Below are 24,820 nucleotides of genomic sequence, written 5' to 3'. Positions count from 1 at the left end.
GAAGCGCAGAACGTGGTTTGACTGCAAGTGAGGACAGAGGATAAAGGTTCCAGTGACAAGACTAACCACCCTCTTCCCCTTCACCTCCCGCCTGCTCCTCTCCCTCGAAAATTCCTGCCCAGGCAACCTGGGTTTTCTCACCGTCCCTGGTGACCTCTGCCTGGCTCTCGGATGCCGCCCTGGACACCTGTGGCAGCTGCCCAGCACCTTGGGCTTCCCAACCCTCCACCACCCGCCCGGGGCTGCCATCTGCACACTGCCACGTCCCGGTCCCAGCCTTTGGGCTGAGGAGCTCACCCTGGGGAGGGAGGGTGCATTTTTAGCTCTCTATCCCTGCAGGTCATTACTCTGGTGAGTCTCGACAGTAATAACTATGATTAGGAGCCCATCCTGGGTTGCCTTATGCAATCCTCCGGATCTTTTTTTTTTTTTTTTTTTTTGCCAAACCTCAGGGCATGTGGGATCCTAGTTCCCCAACCAGGGATGGAACCGGCACCCCCTGCACTGGCAGAGCGGAGTCTTAACCACTGGACCACCAGGGAAGGCCCTCCTCCAGGCTGTCTTGAAGGCTGAAACCATTCTGCATTTACCGGAGCTCCTACCGGCTAGGGAGCACTGGCAAGCACCCAGCCTGTGGTCAAGACCAGGGGCAGGTTGGCAGAAAGGCACGCTACCACCCGGAGGGGTGAACCAAATTTATTAAGTTTGTTGGGAAGGAGATCTGCTGTGATCCCTGAAAGTTGCCCACATGTCTCTGATGCCCCCCTGTCTTGCCTGTCCCTTGGGACCCTGTGGGAGCCCCTGGGATGAGGTCGCCCGGGAGGTGGGAGGAGCCTGGTGGCCCTCCCCACCCCCCGACCCCCGCCTAGAGTCTGTGCTCTGGGATCCCTCTGGAGCAGGTCACCTCCCTGCCCCGGGTAGGGTGTGCCTTAGCGACTGTGGGAAAAGTCCCTGAGCGGAGGCGCAAAGCTGGCGGGAAGGGTCGGGGAAGGAGGGGTGCTCTCCAGGCCGTGGGGGCGGGACCAACATCCGACCCGCCCAGCAAAAACAGCCCAGGCAGCAGGGCGGGCAGACTCGTCCTGGACACCGGCGCTCAGGGAACCCTGAGCGGCCGAGTTGGGGACCTGAGCCCCCAGCAGCAGGAGGCGCTGACCCGGGTGAGGAACTTGGGAGCGGGGAGGCTTGGGCAGGGGGCGAGCAGCCCCCGGGGCACAGCTGCGGAAGGGGACCCTGGAGAGTGGGCGTCCAGACCTTCGGCTCCAGCGCACAGGTTGTCCAGGGAGCTGGGCACCCACCTGGCCCAGGAGCCCCCCTCTCTGGGCCTCTCTGCGACTCAGTACTGCTCTCCACCTCTGCCGGCGCCTGTCCCTTGAGAAGGTGGAGGAGGGCGGCCCTGCCTTTTGCACTGAGGCAGCCTTGGGTAGACAGCCGCCCAGGTCTCCTGCCCAGATTGCAACCTTTATTTGTTTGGTTTCTCTCTGTGGCTTTCTGAATCCCCAGGCGGTAAGCCTTCTCCCTATTGTTAATGTTTTCATTAAAGGGAAATGGGGGGAGGGATTGGTGCTATCAAGACAGCCCTATGGGACTCTTTGCGACCCCATGGACTGTAGTCTACCAGGCTCCTCCGTCCATGGATTTTCCAGGCAAGAATACAGGAGTGGGTTGCCATTTCCTTCTCCAAGAGATCTTCCCAACCCAGGGATTGAATCCCGGTCTCCCGCATTGTAGGCAGACGCTTTACTGTCTGAGCCACCAGGGAAGTCTGAGCCTCACCTGGTAGTGTCTTAACCATGAGGAGGTCTTAGTTGCTACAGCATTAATTCTATTTGCCAGGAATTCCTTGGCAATCCAGTGGTTAGGACTCACTGCTGTGGCCTGGGTTCAATCCCTGGTCAGGGAACTAAGATCCCACACCCCTGTGGCATGGCCACACAAAAAAAATCAGTTTGCAGGTGGCCAGAGACTGGAAGCTGTGAATTCAGGGTGGCAACGTTGGGGACAGGAGGGTATCCCAACTGTTGCTGTTGAGTCGATCAGTCACGCCTGACTCTCTGCGATGCTACGGACTGTAACCCACCAGGCTCCTCTGTCCATGGGATTCTCCAGGCAAGAATACTGGGGTGGGTTGCCATTTCCTTCTCCAATCACAACCGTGGCTCACACCTTAAGCCTGTGAAAGGGCAATTTCAGACACTGGAGAAGGGTTTCTTTTGAGGCTCCTGGTTTGTGAGCCTCACATCTGTCACCTGCTGCAAGCCAGGCCTGAATCTAAAGCCTTTACCTTCACAAACTCCTTTGACTGGCACAAATGTATCATTATCCCCACTTCACAGACAAGGACACTGAGGCTCAGAAAGGTTAAGCTACTTGCTTCCAAGTCCAGACCCTCATGACTCAATATCCAGGCAACGTCTCCAGAATGTTCTGGTGGGCCTGCATCAGATTCACCAGGGATGTTTATAAAAACAGAAACGGCATAACCCTCCCTTGAACCTACAGAAGAAGGGTCTTGTGGGGCAAAGAACTCCTCAGGTTTGAGAAGGATCCAACTCTTCCTGCCATGGTGGGCTGAGGGCTGACCCATTCCCAGGTCGCAACCTGGTCCGGGCATGTGCTGCTAACTCTGCAGGGTCCCTGGGCAGGACTGACCGGTGGACTGAGACTGGGAAGGTCTGGGACAGCGTTGGGATTGTGGGAGCACCTCTGACCACTGTATCCCCTCCCTCAGTTCCGGGACAACCTTCAGGACCTGCTCCCCATACTGCCCAAGGCTGATGACCACTTCCTCCTGCGCTGGCTCCGAGGTGAGGCCAGCTGGGGTTGGTGGAGGCTGACAGGGTGGCAGGGAATGGGGGTGGTGCTTCAGGAAAGCAGGTAGGAGACTTTGGGGGACAGCCCTGAAGAGTGGGCTGGAATCTCAGTTCCCGTCCAAATCAGCGCAGCACAAAAATCTTATGGCGCCTCAGTTTCTTCATCCATAAAGTGGGCATGAGGCCACCTCCCCAAGGGTTGTTATGAATTAAATGAGAGGGTGTAGGGCCTGGCATGGTGGGCAACAGGGTGAGGTGAGGTTAGAGGTAACGCCTAGGAAGTTCTCAGGATGACAGGCCTGGCCAGGTCTTGAGTAAATACCACTGAACTGTCTTCAGGGTTGGGTCTGTCTCCAGCTCCTTGAAGACAGGGCTTCAGGTGTCATTCTCTCAGGGATCTGACACCAGTGCCCAGTGAACGTTCAGAGACTGGGTGTAATAAAAGGCGGAGGAGGAATTTCCTCTAGGAACTGCCGCAGTAGTGCAGAATAGTTAGAGTGACAGAAACCACCCTAGAACTTAGGGGAAAAATTCATGTCATCTCAGCATATCCCATGGAATGGCTTTTGAGCTTGAGCCAGGAGAGAAGTCAGAAGCCAGGCTGGAATCAGACAGAACAGTGATTGCTAGCAGGGTGCCCATACAAGCTGCCTCGCTCTCCTGGCCTGTGTAATACTGGTCTCTACCTTCAAGATGCTGGGAGTCAGACCTGAGGTCATGGGCGCACACAGAGCCTGCACAGAGGAAGGCCTCCCTTCTGTTCTGTTGCATTTGATTGTTGGTTGTTTTTTTTTTTTTTAATTATTGTTTTTTTACAAACTTTATTTTTTAGAACCATTCTAAAAAGACTTACCGAAAAATTGTGAGGATACTACAGAAAGTTCCCATAGATGCTTCACATTAACACTTGACTTTCATATGTATGTTTGTGACCTTTAATGAGCCATTATTGCTATGTGATTAGTAATTAAGATCTGTGTTTTATTTAGATTTGCTTAGTTTTTTTCCATTCCGGGATCCTATCCAGGATGCCACATTCCATTTTCTTGTCCTGTCTCTCTAGGCACTCTCGGCTGAGGCATTTTCTATTTCATTTTTAATGTCATTTTAATGTCTTTTTCCCTACCCAAGCTAAAAAAGGAGTTGGAACAGTAGATTTCTTTTTTTTTTTTTTAATGTGGAGTATAATTGCTTTACAATGCGGTTAGTATCTGCTGTACAACAAAGTGATTCGGTTCTATGTATACATATATGCCCTGCCTCTTGCACTTCTCTCCCGCCCCTCTAGGTGATCACAGGGCCCTGAGCACCCACCTCCCATCCCGCCCCTCTAGCTCACGGGGCCCTGAGCACCCACGCCCCATCCCGTCCCTCTGGGCGGTCACCGGCCCTGAGCACCCACCCCCCATCCAGCCCCTCTGGGTGGTCTCGGGCCCCGAGCATCCACCCCCGCTGCCGCCCCTCCAGGCTGGATCCGGTGTGTTCTCTGCACCAGGAAGCTCTGCCTGTGTGTCTCCATCAGAGCACCTGCAGCTGTCTGCCTGCACCTCTCTCGCCCCCCGCCCTGAAAGCCTGGGCTCCATGCACTGGGCAGCCTGCACCCCAGTGCTGGGCGCTGTACAGGTGCTCAGTCAATACCTGCAGAACACCTGTACTGCTGGCTCAGTGGTGGAGACTCCACCTGCCAATGCAGGAGACACGGGTTCGATCCCTGGCCCGGAAGGACCCCACATGCCCAGCAGCAGCTAAGCTCCTGGGCCACAGCTGTTGAGCCTGTGCTCTAGAGTCTGGGAACCGCAGCTACTGAGCCCACGTGCTGCAACTACTGAAGCCCGCATGCCCCTGAGCCTGTGCTCCACCTCAAAGAGAAGCCCGTGGGCCCCAACTAGAGAGCGGCCCCGGCTTGCCGCAGCTAGAGAAAAGCCCACGCAGCCACAAAGACCCAGCACGGCCGAAAAGAAGCAAATAAAATTATACAAAAAAGAAATTTTCCCATGGGGGCAGAACCAACCAGAGCCGGTGTCACTGACACTTGGGAAGAGCCCCCTCTGGCAAGGCTGCAGGCACAGCTCCTGCAACCAACACTCTCACTCCGGAAGGCTTGGCTCCATGCAGCTCTTCTTTTTAAAATTTATTTTATTGAAGTATAGTTGATTTACAAGGTTGTGTTAGTTCCTGGTGGACAGTAAGGTGATTCACTTATACACACACACACACACACATATTTATATTCTTTTTCCATATATATATATTTTTTATATATATATATTTTTTCCATTATGGTTTATTACAGAACATGGAATATAGCTCCCTGTGCTATACAGCAGGACCTTGATGTTCATCCATTCTATATATAATAGCTCGCATCGTCTAATCCCAAACATCTCTCACTTTAGAAAATGCTTTTATTCATGTCTTTTCTTCATACTTCCCAAACAGCTTACCAGTTCAGTTCAGTTCAGTCCAGTCGTTCAGTCGTGTCCCACTCTTTGCGACCCCATGGACCACAGCATGCCAGGCCTCCCTGTCCATCACCAACTGCCAGAGTTTACTCAAACTCATGTCCATTGAGTCGGTGATGCCACCCAACCATCTCATCCTCTGTCGTCCCCTTCTCCTCCCACCTTCAATCTTTCCCAGCATCAGGGTCTTTTCAAATCAGTCTTTTCAAGTCAGTTCTTTACATCAGGTGGCCAAAGTATTGGATTTCAGCTTCAACATCAGTCCTTCCAATGAATATTCAGGACTGATCTCCTTTACGATGGACTGGCTGGATCCCCTTGCAGTCCAAGGGACTCTCAAGAGTCTTCTCCAACACCACAGTTCAAAACATCAATTTTTCAGCGCTCAGCTTTCTGTATAGTCCAACTCTGACATCCATGCATGACCACTGGAAAAAACAATGCCTTGACTAGATGGACCTTTGTTGGCAAAGTAATGTCTCTGCTTTTCAATATGCTATCCAACATATCTGCTTATCTAGCATATCTAGTATATCTGCTTTTTAATATGCTAACTGCTTACCCAATATAGCACCAATCAAAGTAGTGTTTTGTATTGTAGTTTTCGATAAAAGCAATAAAAAGATCCAAAGTGCTTGAGATATCCATGACAGCCATGGAGTCATATTTCTTAATTACTACATCAAGATGCTATTGTTTTAATGAGTTGCCCTTGTCTCAGATGTTAAACTCTCTTGACCTGTTGCTGCTGCTGCTGCGAAGTCGCTTCAGTTGTGTCCGACTCTGTGCGACCCTTTAGACTGCAGCCCATCAGGCTCCCCCATCCCTGGGATTCTCCAGGCAAGAACACTGGAGTGGGTTACCACATGGTGTTGTAATTAAGAGAGGAATTTGCTTTGAATCAGCGCTTGTTGGTTTTTCGATATTCTATACCACAGCTCAGTGGGTAAAGAATCCGCCTGCGATGCAGCAGAAAGAAAAGGTGTGGGTTTGATCCTTGGGTCGGCAAGATCCGCTGGAGAGGGAAATGGCAACCCACTCCAATATTCTCACCTGAAAAGTCCCACGGACAGAAGAGCCTGGTAGGCTACAGGCCGAAGGGTCGCAGAGAGTCGGACACGACTGAGTCACTAAACACGTGCACGCATACCGTTCACTTTTTACGAAGCCTTAATAAAAGGGCTGGCAGAGAGGAAGCTGTTCGGACTGTTGTGTCTCTACTGCAGTGAGTTTTAAGTTGTGGGTCACTTATAACTGAAAAACTGGCTACTAGTAACTTGTTTTCATGTCCAGCCTCTAGACTAATTTTATGGGAGAGGAAAATGTACATTTCTGGAACCAAAATTGCATACAAAATGAACTGGTGTGAATGAGAGGATTAGATATTAGCATGCATTTGCATCTTTAGAATTTCATCTTTGTTTTTCTGGATATAAATGAATATATAATAAAAAAGTAGAAGTCTAGGTTATACTACACTGAAATTGCCCTCTATCTCTCCCAATTTATTTTATAGTCTGTTCCTTTGAGCGTCACTGGATCAGAAGTTTCCTTAGGCATCTTCTATCATTCTCAAATAATTTTCCTAACAAAACTCTTATTGGGTGATCATTCGCCATTCTAAAATGAAGTTTTTGTATGGTAAGTGCTTGTGGACATCGAACCCCAGCTAAAGGCCGGCTACTAAAGAACAGTATGAAAATTAGGTAAATCAAAATAATTGAATCAAATTATACAATGCACTGTGGGAGAAGGCAATGGCACCCCACTCCATTACTGTTGCCTGGAAAATCTCATGGATGGAGGAGCCTGGTAGGCTGCAGTCCATGGGATCACACCGAGTCGGACACGACTGAAGCGACTTAGCAGCAGCAGCATACAATGCACTGTTTACAGTGGCTACTAGAGCAGCGTTGTTGTCAAAGAGAAAATGCAGTGATCAAACTCCAAGTAGAAATATTCAGAGCAGCAGCAATGAGTAGATTTCCCTTATGCTTGGCCTCAATCCACTAGGACAAGAACAATATTTAGAAATATGAAAATTTCAGGTTAAAATAAAAAGGTCTACTTGGCTGCACCGGGTCTTAACTGTGGCATATGGGATCTTTGGTTATAGCACGTGGGATCTAGTTCCCTGACCGGGGTTGGACCTGGGCCCCTGCACTGGGAGTGTATCCTCTTCCCCGTGGACCACCAGGAAGTTCCCAAACTTGCAGTGCTTTATTTTTTCCAAAACTCTATGTTACTGATACATATGTGTGTAAATAAAATATTTACTTGGCTCTTCTTACTAGATTCCCACTCCTCTCACAATTTCACTTCTTGCTCAAAAGCTTGTGCTCCACTCCCACCTGGATGAGGATCTTACATCTGCCCCCCTACCTCCCGACTCTGGGCTTGTCACTTCCTCTCCTTGCGCCTCAGCTTTCTCGTCTACTGTACAGTGGGGGATAAAGAGGGCTCCCTGCAAAGGTTATGAGGGTGCGTGATGCATGGCGAGTCCCGAGCACAAGACTAGACTCTGGTCCAGAGTCCACGCTCCTAAACCTCGGTGTCTGCTCTTTGATGCCCGCCCTGGACTCAGCTCAGCCCCCAGGGAGAGGAGGACTCTGGGCTTCCCCTGTTCCGTGGAAGCTGGGCGGGGCTCTGGGGGAAAGAACGCTGAGCACACAGGGTCACATGCCTGCTGCTCCTTCGGAGGCACTGGCAGCTGCTCGGTTTATGAAAGTGCTCGCTGTGGCATCACTGACCGTCACAGTAGTGATTATGATCAATTGATGGCGATACTCCGGTCCCTAAAGCCCCATGCATGGGCCATGGTGGGGCTCTGGGCATCAGTGTTGAAGGAAGGATTTGGTGGGGTGTAGCGGGGAGGCTTTTCTGGGCACCCTCTGTCCATGAGCAATGCTGAGCAAGGATGAGAGATTCCAGTGCCTGGGCTGAGCCTGAGGGCCCCTAGACCTACCTGTTCCCACAGAGACTTTGGGAAGGATCTGCATCTCTGATCAGCCCAGATCCCTGGAGGCTGATCCAGGGGTGTCCTGTGCCACCACCTCACCGGGGGTGGAGGCAGGAGAGGCAGCATTTCGGTACCTTTTTGATGAAGAACCTGGAGCTCAGAGAGGTGAAGTCTCATCAGACTCGTCCTCCAGCCCTGCTCAGGTACTTTGCCTCCAGGGCACCATCCAGGTTGAGGTCCTGGCTCTCTGGGCTCTCCCAGCTTTTAGACCAACCTTGGTCTCCGGTCGTGCCTTGGACATCTCTAAGACCTAGAGTTTGGCAAGTCCGTGTTTTGACTCTGGTTCTGTCTGCTCATGGCTAATTGTGTGACCTTGGACAGGTGAATTCACCTCTCTGAGCCTGGGTTTCTTTACCTGGGGAGTGGCTAACGGTAGTACCTGACTCAGAGGGCAGCTTTGAGACTTAACATGAGATGTGATTGGAGAAGCAGTTAGTTTCCCCGCTCACCTGCCTTCGTGTCCCTCCCATGGCTTTCAAGCCAGTCCCAGGCTCTCTGCAGGGCTCTGCGGCTGCCTGTGTCCTTGGGCCAAGGACGCCGGGAACCTTGCTGAGCCCTGGGATGGAGGAGTTGCCGGGCTGCTGAGGTCCAGAGAGGGTCAGGGGGAACCACCCAGGGGGCAGAGGGCCGGGGCAGCACCCACAGTGTACAGGGATACTACAGGGATATGCCACCTGCTCTCCCCAGGGAGGGAACTCATGAATATTCACGGCCGCTGAAGCAAGAGGGAGCCAGCCAGCACACTCCTGGGTGTCATTGGAGCGATCCAGTTTCCCAGTGACCGCAGAGGCAGCCTGGGAGTCAGATGTGGCTCAGGCAGGGAGAGGGAAGGGGCAGCCAGACGTGGCCCCAGATGAGTGTCTTCCTTTGCCCTGCGCACGGCCCCTGGGGGAGCAGGATGCCCTGGGATGGAGGCCTGCCTGCTGGTGGCGCCCTAGGCTGGAAGGCTCACCATCCTGGGCTTGGGGTCCCTGTGTGGATGCTGTGGAGGATGAGCCCCATCTCCCCTTCGTTCCCTGGAGTCTGCTGGTCCAGCTGAACAGGAGGAGTGCTGGGTCTGGCCGGGAGCCAGCCGTCGGCACACACGGAGGGCGATCTGGCTGGGGTAACCCAGGAGGACAGGAATAGAGGGGTGGGGTGGGGAGGGGGGCGGTCTGCCCTGAGTGCCTGGGACTGTCCCACCACAGCAGAGGAGGGAGACTCAGGCTCTAGTCCTGTCTTTGCCACTGCTGTGCTGTGTGACCTTGATGGGGGCTCTGCCCTCTCTGAGCCTCAGCCTTCTGGAGGCACTGTTTTCCAAGGTGGAGGCTGGAAGGCTTGGGCCGTGCTGCGATTGTCCTCGGTACCCCAAGGCCTTAGGCTTCCCTGATGGTTCAGTGGTAAAGAATCTGCCGGCCAGGAGACACGGGTTCGATCCCTGGGTGGTGAAGATGCCCTGGAGGAGGAAATGGCAACCCACTCCAGTATTCTTGCCTGGAAAATGCATGCCACGGACAGAGGAGTCTGGCAGACTACAGTCCACGGGGTCGCAAAGAGCTGGACACGACTGAGCGACTAAGCCGCCACCACCACCTCATGGCCTCAGACCTGGGACTGTCAGCTGCTTGCAAGCCTCGGCCTTCTGTGAGGTCCAGCTGTGCACACCCTTTCCCCTCGGGCTGGGGCTGGGCGCGCGGCACACTGGGCAGCAGCTGCCACGGACAGCCAGGAAGATGCACACTGCAAGCCCACAGACCACAGCTCGAATCCCAGTTGTGCCCCCTGCTTTGTGACCCAGAGCCTCAGTTTCCCCACCTGCAAAACAGGGGTGATAGGGAGGCCTGCCTCCGAGGACAGCGGGGTGGAGTCAGTAAGATGCTCTGGAGAAGCCCCGTCCCAGGGCCTGGCTCCTAGAGGGCTCAGAAGTGAATCTGAGGACAGCGGGGTGGACTCAGTAAGATGCTCTGGAGAAGCCCCGTCCCAGGGCCTGGCTCCTAGAGGGCTCAGAAGTGAATCCGAGGACAGCGGGGTGGACTCAGTAAGATGCTCTGGAGAAGGCCCGTCCCAGGGCCTGGCTCCTAGAGGGGCTCAGAAGTGAATCCGAGGACAGCGGGGTGGACTCAGTAAGATGCTCTGGAGAAGGCCCGTCCCAGGGTCTGGCTCCTAGAGGGGCTCAGAAGTGAACCCAGAGGGTGGCGAGGCCCAGGGCCCAGCACCTGGCAGGGCAGGGCCCTGCTGCTTTTGAGGACACCAGAGTGGGAAATGAACGAATGAATGAGGGAAAGCCCTGATGGAGGTCGGGGGCGGGCCTGGGCGGGGCCAGGCAGAGCCTGATTGGTGGTCCTGGGAGGCTGGTCTGCCCCCTGCTGCCTGACCTCTCCCAGAGCCTCACCAGCAGCCTCCCTGAGTTCCGGAAGGTGCCCTGGTAAGTGGGCTCCTGAGACAGGGGTGGGCCCTGAGGGAGTGAGTCAGAGGGCAGCAATCCGAACCCCTCCACATTTGAAAGTCAGAAACCGAGGCCCAGGCCTCCACTCAGGGCTTGGGTTCGAGTCTGAGGTTCTGGCCCAGCCCAGGACTGCCCTGTGGGACCCCAAGGAACAGGAGGCCGGTGGGGGCGCTTGAGGTGGGGGGCAGATTTGCGCTTGGTTGGCAAGGGGGACCCACCCCGAGAGTGACAAGGACAGGACTTTGAGCAGGTTCCCACTCTCTTTGAGTGACAACTACGTGCCAGTCACTTTGCCTGGTCCATCTCTGGGGCGGGGCAGGGAGAGAGCTAGCACCACCAGCTTCCCCATTTTAGGATGAGAAACTGGGGCTCCAAAGGGTTCCTGTGGTTGAAACCCGGGCCTGGGGCTCCCGGGTCAGCACCTCCCTCCCCTAGGCCTCTCTGTGACCAGACCAGCGCGAGCTGACTTTCCCCACCTTGCAAGCTTTATCTATTCTTTAAATATAGTAAATACACGTTATTGCCTTTTTCTGATTAAAAAGTAATATATTCTCTTTAATAAAGAAATCCAACCCTTACAGAAATGCCAAATATAGAAGAGTATTTGCTCATATACCCCCTCCCTAGCTATGCAGAGGATACCACTGTTAAAACCTAGACTACCCTCCAGGGGTTTCTAACTGGGTCTGTGTGTATTTACCATCACCTATATGGATTTGGTGGCATGCTGTCCCAGAACTTCTTTTTTCATGTTAGTAGGTCATGGTGTGTTTTTGAGCCAGTCCATTCAGCTCCACCTTGGTTTTCTTTTTCTTTTTTTTTTTTTTTTTTATCTGTTAAAGCAGGTACAGATGCCTCTGTCTGGGAATGGGCCTTGGTTTGTGCAGTGAATTCCCTGCTGATGGACACTGACGTGGTTTCTTTTTTTCTGACCAAACTGCTGTGAACACCCTTACTTGGGTGACTTTCCCCAAGTCTTTCTGAAGAAGAGTTAGAACTGGGAGGGTTTCTACAGTCTTCCTTTGAAAGGAAAACCCTCCGGAAACACTCTCCTTCCCTCCCGACCCTGTCCACCTTGCCCACCTAAGAGTGGACAGAGATATGTCCTTGTCACCAGGAAAGCCAGGTTCCCTCCGGCCAGTCCTTTCCTGTGAGAGCACTTTCTAGATGATCAGCGGGGGGCTGAGGGACTGGTCAGGTAGGCCTGGAATGCCCCTTCTCTGGGAAAGGTTTGTGGGTGCCTCCGGTCACTCTCCCAGGGGTTCTCCTCCAGGCTGGCTGGCTGGCCTCTGGCCCCAGGGTCAGTGGTGACGTGCCGTGTGTGTGATCGCGGGCGGCATGGATGACCTCTCATGGCCTCCAGCACCCGGGGCCCAGTGCAGCACGGAATGGAAAGTTTGGGACCTTGGCTTTGCAGCTAAGGGGCCATGAGAAGGTCCCGGAGTCCCAGCTCTGTCCTGGATCCGCACAGCTCTGCCTGAACAACCCCCATTTCAGCTCAGGCCTCAGCCCCCTGCTGACAGGGTCACCACAGTCAGACCTAAAACCTAGCCCCCAAATGAAAAACCAGGAAAGTGAAAAGTGAAGTGAAGTCACTCAGTCGTGTCCGATTCTTATGACCCCATGGACTGTAGCCTACCAGGCTCCTTCGTCCATGGGATTTTCCAGGCAAGGGCACTGGAGTGGGTTGCCATTTCCTTCTCCAGGGGACCTTCCCAACCCAGGGATCGAACCCTGGTCTCCTGCATTGCAGGCAGACGCTTTACTGTCTTGAGCCACCAGGGACTGAAAAGTAAGGCCAGGCTGCTGCTGAAAAAGGCTGTGACCAAGGGAGAATTTCAGGGTGAATGGGCTGCTCCAGCTCCTGGGCTGCCTGCTACTCAGCCTGAGGTCACAGACTGGTCTCAAGGTGCACAGGTGCCCCCTGTAGGCACAGTCCAGCGGTTCCCTGCTGAGAGCTGGAACACTCATTCGGCCCCCGGACATCTAGTTAAATCTGATATTCAGAGAAATACTGAATAATTTTTAGTATAAGTATATCCTAGGCATTATTTGGGACATACAGATAACTAAAACATTTGTTGTTCACCTGCAATTCAGACCTAACCTGGTTGACCCAGCCTGCCAGCAGCTGGAGAAGAGGCAGACATGTGGGCAGAGGCCTGTGTGAGCTGAGTCTTCTCCTTCCTCACGCTGAGCCTCAGTTGCTCCACCTGGTCCCCTACAGAGCCCATGGGAACAGGAGCCAGTGTGGAGAGACAAGGAGCTCAGCTGCTCACTGGACAGCTGGGAAGGGTGGCAGGGGGGCCAGGCAGGTTGGCTGAACCTTCAGAAAGATGAGAGACTCAGGCCCCAGGGCCCTCTCTGTAGATACCCCTGGCCCAGGCCTGGGGATACAGGGCACTAGGAAAGGGTCTTCTTTTCCTTGTTTTATTTAGATGATTTCATTATGAAGCCCAGAAAGGTCTACAAAAAAATAAAACGGATAACACCCATATACCCGCCACTCAGCTCACAAATGAAAACTGACCCAGGCAGCAGAGCCTTCCCCTGCCTCTCGCCCCAGCCTTTCTTGGCATTGGCTTTGTCCACCGTGTCCATCTGCAGCCCAGATGCTGTCCTTATCTGGACTGCTGAGGTGGGGGTGGCCACAGAGCTGGCGAAGGCAGGTCCCAATGTTAAAAGCTGCCTCTCAAGCCAGCCTGGCCGGGGATGGTGGTGAGGGCTCCCTGGGGCCGGCCTCCTAACACGTGCCCTGTTCTGCACCCCCTCACCCACCCCCTGCAGGTGTCTGAGATGCCGCTGCCACAGAAGAAGCGCTGGGAGTCCATGGCCAAGGGGCTGGTGCTGGGAGCGCTCTTCACCAGCTTCCTGCTACTGCTGTACTCCTATGCCGTCCCCCCGCTGTACACTGGCCTGGCTTCCACGTGAGTGGCCCTGGGGGCAGCTGAGGGCTGGGGGTAGCAGAGGGTTGGCTCCCATTCTCATGACAAGGGCTACCTCCTGGGTGGCCACCCTGTGCCCAGGGCAGAAGTCCCACTGAAGGCAGGGAACTCACTGTGGAACCCCGAGCCTCGGTGTCCTCATCTGTGAAGTGGGTGTGCTAACAGAGCCGGACATGGAGCGTAAGAATAAAATATCACCATCTGCACGGTGGGCTCCAGCGGGGCCGGGAGGTGGGGATGCCCAGTCCAAGAGCGCTCGGCTGGCACAGGCCTGGATTCAAACTGCGGTCTGCCTGCCTCCAAGCCTGGCTCCTAACCATGAGGTCATCCTGCCTCCCCATTGGGCTGATCACCTACCCAAGCCTGTGCCCTTAGTTGGAGGTATTAAGTCGAACTAGAGGAAATGCCCATTTTTGCATGCAGGGTTTCATGTGGTCCAGCCTCATAGGAACTCATGATGAATGTACATCAAGTGGCCATGAATGAGACTTGTTCTTGTCCTCACAGCAACACCACAAAGAGGGTTACTGTCTGCCGGGGACCAGCCCCAGCTGATCCAGGGTATTCGAAGGAGAGACGGCCTAGGCGACTATTTATATGCTAATTAGAGATATAGAGAACAATAGAATGAGGATAGCTCAGTAGGAAAATTCAGTGGAGAAAAGAAGCTGAGTAGCTTGGTTTACGCGGGAGACCAATAAAACTTCAAGACAAGAAGTTTGCACCACTTACGTAGGCCGCAGGCGCCCTCTCGAATAGCGGAAGGTGCCTCACCCTAGACACCTTCTCGAGTGGGTCTTAGAAGCCCAGGCATGATTAGTAAGCGTGGTGGGTTCCGAGCTCCAGATGGAGACTCAGCTGGAAGTTAAAGGGAAGAATGACATGGGGAGACCAAGCGCTGGTGAACAAGGCCCATAGCTTTATTTTTAACAGGGGCTTATATACCCTAAGTTACACATAGAGGATAATAGGGGATGCAAAGTCAGCAGTCTTTGATTCTTATCAAAAACCAAGGTTTCTTTCCTGCAAATTTATCGTATACAAATGGTTTAGGTGATTTACATCATCTTCTGGCCAGAAGGCCTACTAACATTTTATGACTCTTGACAAGGACTTATCAACAAAGACTTATTTTCTCTAAGAGTAATTATTTTAAGGTTTGGCACCATCTTCCCAAGATAAAATTGCATTCCTATAGGGTGGATGTGTAATGGGTTTACAACAAAGAAAGAATTTATTACCTTAAGGGTCTAAAGTTACTAACACCAAGGCCACTACTTATTTTTTACTATATACCAACTATTAATTAATACACATTCAAGGATACAATTCAGGGGATGTGAAAACTTGGCAGCAAGCATTGACTCATCAATGAAATCCCTTACTAGTCTTATTCTGACAGTTTCTAACTCTCTGAGAGGCTCTAAGCTATTTGAATATCTTAAGCTTCCCGTGCCTCTGGAGGCTGGGAGACTGTAAACAATCGTATGCATAGCTGCAGGAGTCCGGGTAAACTTGTCAGGCGAGTTAGAGAGCCATCTGAGGGGTTTGGATTTAAACACTCCTAATTGCCCAGGAACTTTATTAATTGGAGCTGTAAGTTAACTCTTTGACAGAGAGAGAGCGAGATGGTGGTAGGGGACAGCCCCCAGTAAAGTCAGAGGTGAGAGCACAAAGCAATAAAGTAGGCAGACTCTGGTTTTTTTGGGGGAAAATGCTCGAGAATATCCGGGGGGACTCCTGAGGCTCGATCCCGCCTTTGCGTATGCCGAGCCTCCTTCCTCATGACCTTTGTCACGAGTGGAATGCCTCACCGGCTCCCGGCAACTGTCCCCATTTCACAGAAGAGGAAAGTAAGGCCAGATAGGCCAAACCACTGACCTAAACCTTGCAACCTGGAACACAGGCCCATCTGGTCCCCCGGCTCCCCGACCATGGCGAGTCCCTGGGGTACCCGCCCCCCACTCCCAGCCACCTGCTCTGTAGACCCGGGGTGGAGGGGCCGGCAGGCCGAATCCTGAGGCTCTGCCACCCCTCCATCCCCAGCAGGACCCCCGAGGGCGCGGCACCCTGCTCTCCGGCCCCGAGGGAGCCAGAGGCTCCCACCTCGGCCAACGGCTCGGCGGGAGGCTGCCAGCCGCGGCGGGACATCGTGTTCATGAAGACGCACAAGACGGCCAGCAGCACGCTGCTCAACATCCTGTTCCGCTTCGGCCAGAAGCACGGGCTCAAGTTCGCCTTCCCCAACGGCCGCAACGACTTCGACTACCCCGCCTTCTTCGCGCGCAGCCTGGTGCAGGACTACCGGCCCGGGGCCTGCTTCAACATCATCTGCAACCACATGCGCTTCCACTACGACGAGGTGCGGGGCCTGGTGGCGCCCAACGCCACCTTCATCACCGTGCTGCGCGACCCCGCCCGCCTCTTCGAGTCCTCCTTCCACTACTTCGGCTCCGTGGTGCCCTTCACGTGGAAGCTCTCGGGCCGCGACAAGCTGGCCGAGTTCCTGCAGGACCCCGACCGCTACTACGACCCCCGCGGCTACAACGCCCACTACCTCCGCAACCTGCTCTTCTTCGACCTGGGCTACGACAGCGACCTGGACCCCAGCAGCCCGCAGGTGCAGGAGCACATCCTGGAGGTGGAGCGCCACTTCCACCTGGTGCTGCTGCAGGAGTACTTCGACGAGTCGCTCGTGCTGCTCAAGGACCTGCTGTGCTGGGAGCTGGAGGACGTGCTCTACTTCAAGCTCAACGCCCGCCGCGCCTCGGCCGTGCCGCGCCTCTCAGGCGAGCTGTACCGGCGCGCCACGGCCTGGAACGTGCTGGACGCGCGCCTCTACCGCCACTTCAACGCCAGCTTCTGGCGCAAGGTGGAGGCCTTCGGGCGCGAGCGCATGGCCCGCGAGGTGGCCGCCCTGCGGCGCGCCAACGAGCGCATGCGCCGCATCTGCATCGACGGCGGCCGCGCGGTGGACGCGGCGGCCATCCAGGACTCGGCCATGCAGCCCTGGCAGCCGCTGGGCGCCAAGTCCATCCTGGGCTACAACCTCAAGAAGAGCATCGGGCAGCGGCATGCGCAGCTCTGCCGGCGCATGCTCACGCCGGAGATCCAGTACCTGATGGACCTGGGCGCCAACCTGTGGTTCATCAAGCTCTGCAAGTTCATCCGGGACTTCCTGCGGTGGTGACGCCGGGGCCCCCGCCGAGGAGGGCCCGGCGGGGGTCCCGCCAGCCACCCCCCTGCGGCCCCTCTTGGTGCCACCCCAGTTCCTGGGGTGAGGTGGGGCTGTTCTTAGGGGTGCAACCAGCCAAGGACTGGGCCCACGGCACACAGGGCCTAACTGAGATCAGTATTTGACTAATTAGAGTGTTTGGTTTTTTTTTTTAATTAAATCCCCCTACCCTCCACCCAAAAAGAATGTTCTATTTTCTGGCTCCCCTTGAAGGGGAGACTTCAGAAGTAAAAGAATTTGATGTGTTTTTGTTAATCAGCCTCAGTGGTGCTGACTGGCGAGGCCCTGGTGTGTGTGTGCACGGGGGATGTGAGTGGTGGGGAATGGGGGACCCCAAGGGAGTGCAGTGGGCACCTGTGGACAGAGCCCAGGGGTTCAGAGCCCAGGGGTGGGGCGGAGTTTGGTGTGTATCTGTCACATGCTGAAGCCCTTTGTGTTTGAAGGACTCCCGTGAGGTCCCAAGATCTAGAAGATCATGTTGGGGGGCGGGGGGTGTGTGTGTGTGCATGAGAGTGACAGGGAGGTGGGGAGCACTTAGCAGACCCTGGACCCAGGCTGAGGGCTCCTCCTGCAATCTCATCAGTCCTCACAGTAACCCTTTGAGATAGGCGCAGTCGCCATCCCATATACCATGTGGGATTGACCTTCTGAGAACAGAAGGGAATTGCTTGCAGGATGAATCAGACCCCGGTACTAAACCATCTCCCCAGGATCCCAAATCCTTTCCACAGCCAATGTCTGTTCACCCTGTCCCTGCCGGCTCCCTCTCCCCCACTGACCTCTCCCGGCTGCCTCATCCTCTGCTTGTGCTCCAAGCCTCCCTCAGTCCTGGATTTCCCCCTCTCATCCTAGGGTTCAATTATCCAAAAAAAAAAAAAAAGGTATTTATTAGCTGTTGGTTGTGCACCCCAGCCTTGAGCTGGTCCTGAGCAGACAGCAGTCAGCTAGATGGCCCAGGCCCTGCTGGAGCTCAGGTCCAGAGAGCAGCCATGCACGTCAAGTATGATCAATCAGGGTGGGGATTTGTCAGCTCAAACCACCTGCCTCCCTCAGCCTCCCCAAGGGGACAAAGGCCCTTCCTTAGGTCTCTAACCAGGAGCCAGAAGCCAGATGTGGAAGGCAGAAATTGCAGCCAGGAGACTCTTGGAGACCTGTTTGTGCCAGGCTCCAAACCAAGTGCTTATATATCTTATCTGAATATGTACAGCATCCTACCTTTAGAGACCAAAGTTCAAAGAGGTTAAGTGACCTTCCCAAGGTCACACAGCTAAGAGTGCCAGGGTCAGAATTTGAAGCCAGATAAGTCAGCCTGATCGATCACTCACCTCCCTGGGCTTGAGTCAGTCCTCCTCCTGGAGTGAGCTTCTGGTCCAAGCAGGGTAGGAAGGAGTGAGGGTGACCGACTGTTTCAGTTCCTGGGGCCGACCTGGTTTCAGCCCTGAAAGCTCCACACTGCAGCAAACACCTCAGTCCTGGGCAACCAGGACTTCCAGTCGGCAGGGACCGGTTTGACCCCACCAACCGCCTGGGGCTACTGCCTGCACCCTCATAGTGTTCCTTGTAGCAAGAGATTAGCACACCCTCAGAGTCTTTATTTTATTCATAAGGAGACATAAGCGAAAATAAATAAAACTGACAATAGCTAGGTGTATTTGCAGGAAATGCTGTAACTGACCCCACATTTATTAGAGAATTTTCCCTCCTTTTATTAATCAGAGAGAGATGTGATCGAGTGCAATATTATAACTTTCTGGCTCGTGGAACCCCGTAATTCTATTTCCCTGGAACTCTAAGGGCCTAGAAATGCCAATAATAATCTGATATATTATTTCATTATTTATTATTATGAATATTGGCACTCTTAGGCCCTTTAGGGGATCCAAGGAGAACAAATCTGGCCGTTACTAGATGCTAAGAACATAAATTACTTTATTAGCATTGATCATCTGCCTGGTTTGTTTTAAAATCAGTACAGTTCTTAACTCACATATTAACACAATTAACATTTTGATAATGAGTAGTTGCCAGATACTGAGCAACCACCCTGTGCCCAGCACTGTGCCCTGTGGGAACATGCACAATACCCTTTGCTGCCCCGAGAAGGTGATGGAGACACAGAGAAGCAGAGCCACCAGCCCAGGGTCACCCAGTCAGCCAACCATAGAGGCAGGACGCAAACCCAGGTCAGTCAGCTGCCAAGCTGGTGCTCGCAGCCCCCAGACCTTCAGCACCATTCCAGTTGGCCACCTCAGCCTCAGGACTGAAGGGCTTTTCCGTGGCCGGAAAAATAGGTCTCCAAGCGGCTCTGCAAGGGGGTCGCCTTCAGGAACCGGGCTGCTCTTGCTACACCTGGACAGCAGAGGGCGCCATGGTACCAAGTTCAGTCTCGGGTTCTGCCGTTACTGGCCAGTGGGGGCGACCCGTAGGCCAGACCCGTGAAAGCCAAGCAGGGATCAAGGCTGCCCCCGGGGGAAATGCAGTGAAACTACTTGTTCCTCTCTGTTAGGGGTTGAACTGTATCCCCTGAAAAGACATGCTGGAGTCCCACCTCTCAGTTCCCTATGACTGGCATTTGGAAACAGGGTCTTTGTACATATAACAAGAAAGACGAGGTCCTCGGTGTGGACCCTAATCCAACATGGCTGGTGTCCTGATGAGACGTGGACGCGTCATGTGAACACACACGGACGCACAGGGACCGCGCCACGCGAAGACAGGCAGAGGCTGGCGTGACGCAGCTGCCAGCCTAGGAACGCCAGGGGTGACGGCCACCTCCGGAAGCTAAGAGGCAATGAAGGATTCTCCCAGAGTTTCAGAGGGAACGTGGCACCGCGATTTCAGACTTCTAGCCTCCAGATCTGTGAAAGAATAAACTCCTGTTGTTTGAAGCCACCCAGTCTGTTGGGACTTTGTTAAGGCAGCCCCAGGACACGAACACACTCTCCCGGGTCAGGACTCTGCCCCTAACCGGGGCCCCTCCTTTCGTCCCTCCCTCAGGCTCGCCCCTAAGAGCCACCCTCCGCCTGTAGCCTGAGGCCATCCTCTGCTCCGAGCCCCTCCCCCACCATGGTCCCTGCATCCCCTTCACGAGAAACCAGGCAGCCGCATGCCTCTGGGGCTTCGCACATGCTGTTCCTATGGTGTAAAGCCCCCTTCCCTTTGCAGGCCTCACACTGTTACGTGTTTTCAAAGCACGCTCTGCCTTCTGTCTCTGGGCACCCTTCTCTGACAACCCAGCCTCCAGGTTCAGGTTGGTTCCGGGCCTCCAGGCTGCACATCTCAGCTCGGCTAGCCCAGGGTCAGAGCCGTGGATCTGCCTGTCTGCGAGGCCCCTCCAGGCCAGGGCCTGGGTCTTATGGACACAGCCAGCCTCCGGTGGCCAGGCCAGGGCCTGACACACAGTCAGCTCTTAATAAATGTTGAAAGACAGAGGAAAGGGTCCAGTGATTAGGATTCCACACTTCCATGGCAGGGGGTGGGTGCAAATCTTGGGACTAAGATCCTGCAGGCTGCATGGTCGAGAAAAAGGAAAATAGGGAGAAAAATGGGAAGGAAGAGAAGAAAGGAGGTAGGGAGAAGGTGAAAAAGAGGGAGAGAAAATAGGGCAGCGGGAAGAGAAGGAGCTATTTCACCCTTGAGGGCCTACTCCACACCTGTCCTAACTGACCTGGTCCTTATCCCTGCGGAGGCTAACACCTTAGCCAAGGTACAGGAGTGCAGGGCTGGTTTCCTTAGCAGAGAACTCACATGACCCTGGGGGGTGCCCAGTCAGGGGGCAAGTTGAGGCCGGGAGTCTGAAGAGGGGGTGCCCCTCGGCAGCCAGAGGCACCAGAGACCCATATAAGAACCGAAAAGGGAGAGGCGGCCCCTTCCAGCTTCCCTTGCCATCACTTCTTTCAGATCAGATCAGATCAGTCCCTCAGTCGTGTCTGAGTCTGTGCGACCCCATGAATCGCAGCACGCCAGGCCTCCCTGTCCATCACCAACTCCCGGAGTTCACTCAGACTCATGTCCATCGAGTCAGTGATGCCATCCAGCCATCTCATCCTCTGTCATCCCCTTCTCCTCCTGCCCCCAATCCCTCCCAGCACCAGAGTCTTTTCCAATGAGTCAACTCTTCGCATGAGGTGGCCAAAGTACTGGAGTTTCAGCTTTAGCATCATTCCTTCCAAAGAAATCCCAGTGCTGATCTCCTCCAGAATGGACTGGTTGGTTCTCCTTGCAGTCCAAGGGACTCTCAAGAGTCTTCTCCAACACCACAGGTCAAAAGCATCCATTCTTCGGCGCTCAGCCTTCTTCACAGTCCAACTCTCACATCCATGCATGACCACAGGAAAAACCATAGCCTTGACTAGATGAACCTTTGTTGGCAAAGTAATGTCTCTGCTTTTGAATATGCTATCTAGGTTGGTCATAACTTTCCTTCCAAGGAATAAGCGTCTTTTAATTTCATGGCTGCAGTCACCATCTGCAGTGATTTTGGAGCCCAGAAAAATAAAGTCTGACACTGTTTCCACTGTTTCCCCATCTATTTCCCATGAAGTGATGGGACCGGATGCCATGATCTTTGTTTTCTGAATGTTGAGCTTTAAGCCAACTTTTTCACTCTCCACTTTCACCTTCATCAAGAGGCTTTTCAGTTCCTCTTCACTTTCTGCCATAAGGGTGGTGTCATCTGCATATCTGAGGTTATTGATGTTTCTCCCGGCAATCTTGATTCCAGCTTGTGTTTCTTGCAGTCCAGCGTTTCTCATGATGTACTCTGCATATAGGTTAAATAAACAGGGTGACAATATACAGCCTTGACGTACTCCTTTTCCTATTTGGAACCAGTCTGTTGTGCCATGTCCAGTTCTAACTGTTGCTTCCTGACCTGCATACAAATTTCTCAAGAGGCAGATCAGGTGGTCTGGTATTCCCATCTCTTTCAGAATTTTCCACAGTTTATTGTGATCCACACAGTCAAAGGCTTTGGCATAGTCAATAAAGCAGAAATAGATGCTTTTCTGGAACTCTCTTGCTTTTTCCATGATCCAGCGGATGTTGGCAATTTGATCTCTGGTTCCTCTGCCTTTTCTAAAACCAGCTTGAACATCAGGAAGTTCACGGTTCACATATTGCTGAAGCCTGGCTTGGAGAATTTTAAGCATTACTTTACTAGTGTGTGAGATGAGTGCAATTGTGCGGTAGTTTAAGCATTCTTTGGCATTGCCTTTCTTTGGGATTGGAATGAAAACTGACCTTTTCCAGTCTTGTGGCCACTGCTGAGTTTTCCATATTTGCTGGCATATTGAGTGCAGCACTTTCACAGCATCATCTTTCAGGATTTGGAATAGCTCAACTGGAATTCTATCACCTCCACTAGCTTTGTTCGTAGTGATGCTTTCTAAGGCCCACTTGACTTCACATTCCAGGATGTCTGGCTCTAGGTGAGTAATCACACCATGGTGATTATCTGGGTCTGGTGATGATCTGGTGAAGATCTTTTTTGTACAGTTCTTCTGTGTATTCTTGCCATCTCTTCTTAATATCTTCTGCTTCTGTTAGGTCCATACCATTTCTGTCCTTTATCAAGCCCATCTTTGCATGAAATGTTCCTTTGAGTATCTCTGATTTTCTTGAAGAGATCTCTAGTCTTTCCCATTCTGTTGTTTTCCTCTATTTCTTTGCATTGATTGCTGAAGAAGGCTTTCTTATCTCTTCTTGCTATTCTTTGGACCTCTGCATTCAGATGTTTATATCTTTCCTTTTCTCCTTTGCTTTTTGCTTCTCTTCTTTTCACAGCTATTTGTAAGGCCTCCCCAGACAGCCATTTTGCTTTTTTGCATTTCTTTTCCATGGGGATGGTCTTGATCCCTGTCTCCTGTACAATGTCACGAACCTCAGTCCACAGCTCATCAGGCACTCTATCTATCAGATCTAGGCCCTTAAATCTATTTCTCACTTCCACTGTATAATCATAAGAGATTTGATTTAGGTCGTACCTGAATGGTTTAGTGGTTTTCCCCACTTTCTTCAATTTAAGTCTGAATTTGGCAATAAGGAGTTCATGGTCTGAGCCACAGTCAGCTCCTGGTCTTGTTTTTGCTGCATGGAGATAGAGCTTCTCCATCTTTGGCTGCAAAGAATATAATCAATCTGATTTCGGTGTTGACCATCTGGTGATGTCCATGTGTAGAGTCTTCTCTTGTGTTGTGGGAAGAGGGTGTGTGTTATGACCAGTGCATTATTAGTCTTTGCCCTGCTTCATTCCGTATTCCAAGGCCAAATTTGCCTGTTCCTCCAGGTGTTTCTTGACTTCCTACTTTTGCATTCCAGTCCCCTATAATGAAAAGGACATCTTTTTTGGGTGTTAGTTCTAAAAGGTCATGTAGGTCTTCATAGAACCGTTCAACTTCAGCTTCTTCAGCATTACTGGTTGGGGCATAGACTTGGATTACTGTGATACTGAATGGTTTGCCTTGGAAACGAACAGAGATCATTCTGTCGTTTTTGAGATTGCATCCAAGTACTGCATTTCAGATCCTTTTGTTGACCATGATGGCTACTCCATTTCTTCTGAGGGATTCCTGCCCGCAGTAGTAGATATAATGGTCATCTGAGTTAAAGTCACCCATTCCAGTCCATTTCAGTTCGCTGATTCCTAGAATGTCGACGTTCACTTTTGCCATCTCTTGTGTGACCACTTCCAATTTGCCCTGATTCATGGACCTGACCTTCCAGGTTCCTATGCAATATTGCTGTTTACAGCATCGGACCTTGCTTCTATCACCAGTCACATCCACAGCTGGGTATTGTTTTTGCTTTGGCTCCGTCCCTTCATTCTTTCTGGAGTTATTTCTCCACTGATCTCCAGTAGCATATTGGGCACCTACTGACCTGGGGAGTTTCTCTTTCAGTATCCTATCATTTTGCCTTTTCATACTGTTCATGGGGCTCTCAAGGCAAGAATACTGAAGTGGTTTGCCATTCCCCTCTCCAGTGGACCACATTCTGTCAGTTCTCTCCACCATGACACGCCCACCTTGGGTCGCCCCACGGGCATGGCTTAGTTTCATTGAGTTAGACAAGGCTGTGGTCCTAGTGTGATTAGATTGACTAGTTTTCTGTGAGTATGGTTTCAGTGTGTCTGCCCTCTGATGCCCTCTTGCAACACCTACCATCTTACTTGGGTTTCTCTTACCTTGGGCGTGGGGTATCTCTTCACGGCTGCTCCAGCAAAGCGCAGCCAATGATCCTTACCTTGGACGAGGGGTATCTCCTCACCACCGCCCTTCCTGACCTTCAACGTAGGATAGCTCCTCTAGGCCTTTGGCAAGCTCTTATTGAGCACCTGCTGTGTACACTGTGGGAGTGCTTGTCTCAGACAAGTACCTAAGGCATGCAGGTCCCATGCACACACGAGCCCCCCGTGTCCTGGTTTTGGGCTCTGGCTTTCTTGTCCGGAGCTGGGGCAGCTGACTAGCCAGGAGTCCGCTGTCACCCCTCACCCGAGGCCAGGTGTGACCCAGCTCCAGGCGACACATCCACCTGCTGGATCTGGGTCTGGGAAGTTCTCTCCTCGCCCCTGAAGCCTCGTGCCCTCAAGGCTGTGATGAGTCACGGGCAGTTGCTCCAGACACATGGGGCGGCCACTGGAGCCTGGGTCACACAGTGAGGTTCCAGGCCTCTGTCGGGGGTGAGTGGTGGCCTTCCTGGCTCAAGGAGGCTCCTGCTGGGAACACAGGAGCCGGGGGTGGGGGCCCGGAGGCAGGGTGGAGAGCAGCCCCTGGGTGTGTAACGACAGGCGGTGTCACCTTTCAACATGCTGTGGGGCAAGTTTCGCTGCCCTTGTTTCACAGAGGAGGATGTGAATCCAGGCCAGTCAAGGGTCAGTGCCCTAGGCACCTGGTAAGGAATGACCTCGGCCGGGAAGAGAGGACAG

The 24,820-nt window shown here is 53.0% G+C and overlaps 1 protein-coding gene across 2 annotated transcripts; it reads left to right on the top strand.

The window, feature by feature from the left end:
- The first annotated feature begins 1,065 nt into the window (after positions 1-1,065).
- Positions 1,066-17,151, top strand: LOC109571404 (galactosylceramide sulfotransferase-like). Of its 2 annotated transcripts, XM_070769840.1 has the most exons (4): positions 1,066-1,157; positions 2,729-2,804; positions 13,504-13,643; positions 15,711-17,151. In XM_070769840.1, exons 2-4 carry the CDS (start codon positions 2,775-2,777, stop codon positions 16,849-16,851), a joined length of 1,311 nt encoding a protein of 436 aa, XP_070625941.1. In that variant the 5' UTR covers positions 1,066-1,157; positions 2,729-2,774; the 3' UTR covers positions 16,852-17,151. The 2 variants fall into 2 exon arrangements, with proteins under 2 accessions (XP_070625941.1, XP_070625942.1); XM_070769841.1 differs by lacking the exon at positions 2,729-2,804.
- The last annotated feature ends 7,669 nt before the right edge of the window (positions 17,152-24,820 follow it).

The sequence above is a fragment of the Bos indicus genome, chromosome 17, assembly GCF_029378745.1.
Source record: "Bos indicus isolate NIAB-ARS_2022 breed Sahiwal x Tharparkar chromosome 17, NIAB-ARS_B.indTharparkar_mat_pri_1.0, whole genome shotgun sequence".
In the NCBI taxonomy this organism is placed as follows: domain Eukaryota; kingdom Metazoa; phylum Chordata; class Mammalia; order Artiodactyla; family Bovidae; genus Bos; species Bos indicus.
This window is presented reverse-complemented; position numbering and strand designations above follow the sequence as displayed.